This window comes from Dreissena polymorpha, chromosome 4 (genome assembly GCF_020536995.1).
Source record: "Dreissena polymorpha isolate Duluth1 chromosome 4, UMN_Dpol_1.0, whole genome shotgun sequence".
In the NCBI taxonomy this organism is placed as follows: Eukaryota; Metazoa; Mollusca; class Bivalvia; order Myida; family Dreissenidae; genus Dreissena; species Dreissena polymorpha.
Window position 1 is genome coordinate 125,522,774 of NC_068358.1, and position 6,000 is coordinate 125,528,773.

The 6,000-nt window shown below is 35.1% G+C and overlaps 1 protein-coding gene across 1 annotated transcript in view; it reads left to right on the plus strand.

Annotated features, from left to right (window-relative positions):
* LOC127876014 (deleted in malignant brain tumors 1 protein-like) overlaps positions 1-5,500 on the plus strand; it is a 44,959-nt gene extending 39,459 nt beyond the window's left edge. Inside the window, exons 20-23 of the mRNA XM_052420840.1 lie at positions 2,511-2,713; positions 3,535-3,670; positions 4,520-4,790; positions 4,955-5,500. Coding sequence (XP_052276800.1) covers positions 2,511-2,713; positions 3,535-3,670; positions 4,520-4,790; positions 4,955-5,255 — 911 coding nt within the window. The 3' untranslated portion in view covers positions 5,256-5,500. The remainder of the gene's footprint in view (positions 1-2,510; positions 2,714-3,534; positions 3,671-4,519; positions 4,791-4,954) is intronic.
* The last annotated feature ends 500 nt before the right edge of the window (positions 5,501-6,000 follow it).

Here is a 6,000-nt window from a genome sequence, read left to right on the forward strand (position 1 = left end):
GACACACTTGAAGCATTTCTGTAATTCCCAGTGCCCCGGCCTGGAATTGAATCGGGGACCTCTAGAATGGTAGACCAGAGTGTTACTACTCGACCACCGCAGCACCCCTGAACAAACAATTTTAAATATGCATTATATCGCGTTTAGAAAAAATGGTACCTGTGTTTCGTAACATAAACATCCCCTCTATTAATAAATATTTGTATCAGAAACAAGTGAAAACAGTTTGATGCCAATATTTTCAAAAAACTTAAACATATCCCATGCATGTCGTCTTTCTATTAAGGTTGTCGACTTCTTTCAATAGGTTAAATATGTAAATTGCTTCTTTTTGTGTATGTTCATGAAATGTACATATATTTTAAACGTTATCAAACTTTTAAGTATATAGTGCTTAAATTAATGCACAGCAAAGTTCACATAAATGGGTACATTTTTATAAAATGAACAGACACATATTACTTTATCTAACTGAAAATGCGACATGAACAAAGGCACTAAGTTTTATTAACACAGATTTACTTTCGGAAGACATATGTTCTATAAATGTTTGCATATTTGGTCTGTTGCTAAAATATGGAGGTATATATGTATATCTTAAGTCTGAGTATAAGTTGCATTCAAGCACAAACTGACAATGCATGCCCTTTGCTCAACATGTTTTAGGATTGGGTTTAGACCAAGAGCCACTTTCTATTCTTAATATATGAGAAGATAATCGTGCTCCAAAAAAAGACAAGCTAAGTCTGAACTTTTTAATATTTCATAATACTATATTACTGAACGTTATTTACGTTGCGTAATATAACGTTATTTGTTTTCAGAACATGACCACACTAATTTGCTTTTTTTCACATGCATTGAAATGCTTAATAAAGTCCCATTGGCAACGTTTAATATTATGCAAACGTGTTTTTTTATTGTCATATTTGTTTATCCTTAAGTATGTTATATTGTTATTTGTATGATTCTCTGTCTTGGCCATATTTCTTTTGAATATATGTTCTTTTCCAAATGCAAAACTGCCGGATTGCCAATAAACGGTGACTGAATATTATTAATATCACGCATATATGTTATACCATTGGGGTTTTCGGTACCCGATCGGTGTAAAAAAACGTATATAACTAACCGAAATCCCAGTAATAAAACGTTATTTCGTGTCAAATATATGTGGGAACCATTTTTTATTAATATATATAGTGAATAACATCGGAAAATACCATTGTAGAAGTGCTATATATTACTCGTAACACCAGTGCACGCAGTAATGTGAGGAATTTCGGTACGCGTCTGAGAGCGTGTTAAATCTTACCGAAATACCCTTTATAGAATGCTGGTTTCGAAACACTTATAGATTTTTCACTTGCATAATAAAGGAATGCCAAAAACCCTTTTATCGGTGTTATATAAGAGAAAACAATGTCGCGTAACCTAAAGGCATAGACGCCACTTTGATGTTTGCTTGACTATGTGTTCTAACCGATAGGCCACGTGATTAAGTGGGTGGAGCGATCGTCTTCCATGCGAGATGTTAATTGAGACATAACCATTGTATTAATTGACCTCAATCATAATGTTGTTTAGTACCATTTAATCATGTTACCGATTCGTTTTTGTCAACATTATAATGGTAATTCAAGCATACTTGTTTACCATTTATATCGCATATCGTTGTCTAAAATGTATTTAAATAAATATAACATAATTAGCATTTGTTCTACAGAATCATATTTACTGGAATTGAATAATACAAAGTAATGATTTGGTTATGTTTCCTATAATTGAAACACACATACTTTTGGTTTGGTTCTTTTTTCTATAGTTGGAGCATATATTTTTACATCATTTGTGTTACGTTAGATTGTATTTTATAATTATGTGGGTCAATAAACTCTATATAAAGAGAACGATTAGTGAATGTTGAGGTACATTTTAGTGCAGAGCAACGATTTTGTTTTAGTAACAATATAAGTAGGAAACACACGCATACTTTCCTCTTGTAAAAGCATACAACATGCGAACTTATTAGACTGCCTACCAATGTTTGTTTAATAAACTGCTTTTGTATTATTTTCAGTTCATTCAATTCTTTATTAATTTTAACTAAACTATTATTCGCAATCCAAGTAGACTTCATTGGTAGTTTTGATGATTCCGTCTGGAACTACAATATTGGTTTCACTTTTGATGTTGCTGACGGTCATTGCTGCATTTGAGAAGCTTTAACTGTATGACACCCACGATATTCGAGCAGATTACAGTAAAATCAAGAAACGGTACTTGACCATATTATTCGCAAAGATGCTCATCTTTGTGTCCTAACATTATACTAATAGCGTGATGTAAGTACATTGAATGTTAGATATAAAAATACGGCCGTTCTTCTCGTATACGTTTACTCAGGTCAACAACTTAAAGACGCCATTCGGGTGAGATGCCATGAATGTTGCTTCATTTAATTTCACTATTGGTATATGTCATAAACATTAAGTACGGTATTTGAGCAGGTTACACCGTTCAAGACGCCATTCGGGTGGCTTGCAGCGAGACTGGCTGGGACATTCAAGTTGACAAGAGCATACTGCGCCACCTGTACCCGAGCGCACGCGCATCAGACATTTACCTAGGAGAGAACATATGCGTGGGCTTCGAGTCCTGGAACCGCGTTGTCTTCCAACAGGGTCTCAGGGAATGCCTCACGAGTGAAACGGTAATAATCGTGATGGCTGGTGAACTGAATATTAAACTGGCCATATACCTATGAAACCTTTTTATAACGCCTAATATTTCGTAGATTTTAAAAGGCATTGTATGTTGTTGTTTTTCTTTTAGTCAAAAATGCTAAACATTTATAGTCAAACAATTTCAGTTTTGTTAGTTTTTTTATTGTAAAAGTTCTTGTCTATTTTTCAGATCCTGATTTATTTTTCGTTTCGTAATACGTTTCCAGTGTCTCAATTTACTATTATCTTCTATCACTGTAAGTCGTAGCGGTACGAAATTAACTCTACCATCATTTTATTCCATATTCAAATGTTCAATGTTGAAATAAACCCCCGGTAATAAGCGCATCTTTATCTCCCATGGCCGAGATAAAGCTGTACAGCCCAGGACATTGACGTTATTTGCGCTTGTTTTGTTGTTGTTTATCGTCTTTTTCTTACAAATGGTGTCCGTTTCTTTGATATGTTTAAACAGAAAGACCGGTCTTCTTATGGAAATGTTTAGATAAATAGAATAAAAGCTAGGTGATGCATACAGATAAGCTTATGCGCATATTCGCTCGCCACAAATCATAAACAGGTTGTTTTTGCCTTGCTTAAAATAACTTATCTGCATTCAACACTAATCGAATATTTTATATATCCCTTAATATTGTCCTAGGATTACCGGGGTAAGCTTATTTGCTTAGCATGAAAACATGCACATAATTTTGGCATCGCAACACGAGCGTCTTATATTTCTGTCTTACATGTCAAATTCGATTTTCGCAAGTAAATTACAGAAATGTGTCTGTTTTCAATTTTTCAGATAAGGCACGACGTTCTCGTCTACTCGAACGAACTCGTGTACGCGGAGAGAGACCCCATTCACTCGTTCATCATCCGCCATTACAACTGGACGGTCGGCGTCGAGTGTGACGTACAGAGGAACGGGAGCTCTTCCGGTATTTAAGAGCATGACAATGTATTAACCGTGGAAGAGGCCTATCATAATCAGGATACTGTTTAAACGCACCAATATATCAACTCAATGAGCGCATGACTCAATATATCTATAGTGAATGGCGTATTCTTATAAGGATAGTATATTAACTACATGCACCAATATCTTAATAAAATGAGATCATGATACAGTATTATCTGTGAATGGCGTATAATTTTAAGGATACTGTTTAAACAAACCACTATCTCAATAAAATGCGATTATGGTAGATTATGGTAAACGGTAGCAGTGGATTTATTAGTATTATCATGATACGGTTGAAATACACTTATATAATCATACTGTGAGAGAGCATGAATGGCACGGTAGTGAAAATATAAGGCGTATCATTAACGGGATACTGTTATAACGCATCAACAGCTCATTGATATAGGAAGCATAGCACAACAGTAACGGGATATTATTTACATGCACCAATATATCTCAATAATATTTGAGGGCATGACACAGTAGTCACAGTGGACAAGGCTTATCATTAACGGAATATTGTTTAAACGTACTAATTCCACAGTACTCGGAGTTTAAGATTATTTGTGTATATGAAACATATTATCTTGTTTGATAGTAAACTAGACATAAACTCATTTTCTTTATGAATACTTCAGAGCAGAATCAAAGTGTAAGGACAGAGCAACGAGACATTAATTACATGTACAATGCTTTTAAAGAAAAAAAATCGTATTAATCGTAGTTACTCCTTTAAATACACACTGCACGGGCGGTCTGTTTCTAGCATTATTTTTATAGAAAATGTTAACATCTGTCTTGAACATATCAGAATTTTAATCAGGTCATGTTCGGAACGAAAACAACAACAATCCTGGCGGCCAATTGGTTACCGGCGCGAGCAACTATTCAGTCAACATGGCGTTCTACCTGGACCCGAACTTCCAGCAGCCGATTCCCAGCAATCCTCTGCGCGTGCCTGTGGGCACGGACGTGTACGTGAAGGTGTTCACCCAGGCCACGGACTGGACGGTGAAGATGCGCGTGCACACGTGCTACACAAAGCCTTCGCCTACGTCACCGGACAACCTGCGATACAACCTCATCCAGAACGGGTAAGGACAGTTGGTACAAACATACGAGTCTTTTTTTCTACTTTTACATCATTTTGCTGGAAAACCAAAACGCGGTTTGCCAGGACTTTGCCTGTGTGTTATTTTAATTTTGAAAATAACTTAAATAAAAAAATCGATCTACTTTGGCGTGTTTGTATGTTTAGTTGTGAAGTAGACGCCAACACTCACCTGATCTCGCAGTCTACGCACGAGACGAGATTTGTGTTCAAAGACTTCGAGTACACGAGCGATCATCAGGGAATCCACGTTATGTGCGACGCCACGTTTTGTAGCACGTCTGATTACAGTCGCCAATGCACACAGACCTGCAATCCCACGATCAGAAGAAACGTCAACGTAAAAAGAGGCGATGATGTGACGAAGTCTTCTTATGACTTCACCGCTGAGGGTGTAACTGGATCTGATAAGAAAACCACGGAGGATAAGGCCGGTGGTATCCAGTAGACAGCGAATGAAACCCTCGCCTGATTTTGTGACGCCAGTGTTTGCTAACTTTGACAAGTTAATTTGTCATCAACCACGGATGGGTTATGTAAAATGATATGAACTACAATGGACTGTAGATATCAATATTCCCCAGATCGGTTATTTATCTTATTAATCGACAATCGTCGAAAAAAAAGGAGTTTGTATTCACGATGTTATGTTATTCAGCTATCTTATGGATTTATCAAATTTGCATTCATCTTGATTTTGTTCATGGTTAATATATATATGTTGTGTGCGTCTACAAATATTATAATATGACACAATAGTAACCTAATATAATAATAATAATAATACTAATAATAATAGTAATAATAATATTAATAATAATAATATATTATTATTATTACTATTATCATTATTTATATTTTTATATTATTTTATTATTTAATAGTATCTTTATTATTTCGAATTCAATAGAAATTATCCAATTAAATGTAGAATGACCAGACTTGTGTTTATTTTAAAAAAGTTTACTTGCATCTAATATTCATTGTCTGTGCGACGATATACTTATTTTAAGATAGTGGGAGCCTAATGGGTACTTTTTCAGAAACAGAATTTATTATTATTTTCATAGTGTGAATTGTATATTATCCCTTATTGCAAAATTTAAAAAAATAATTATGGATTTACCCTATATCCAATATGTTTAGTTTTTTGCCTGTGGCGTAGCCCCAAGGCCATAGTAATGATACAAATT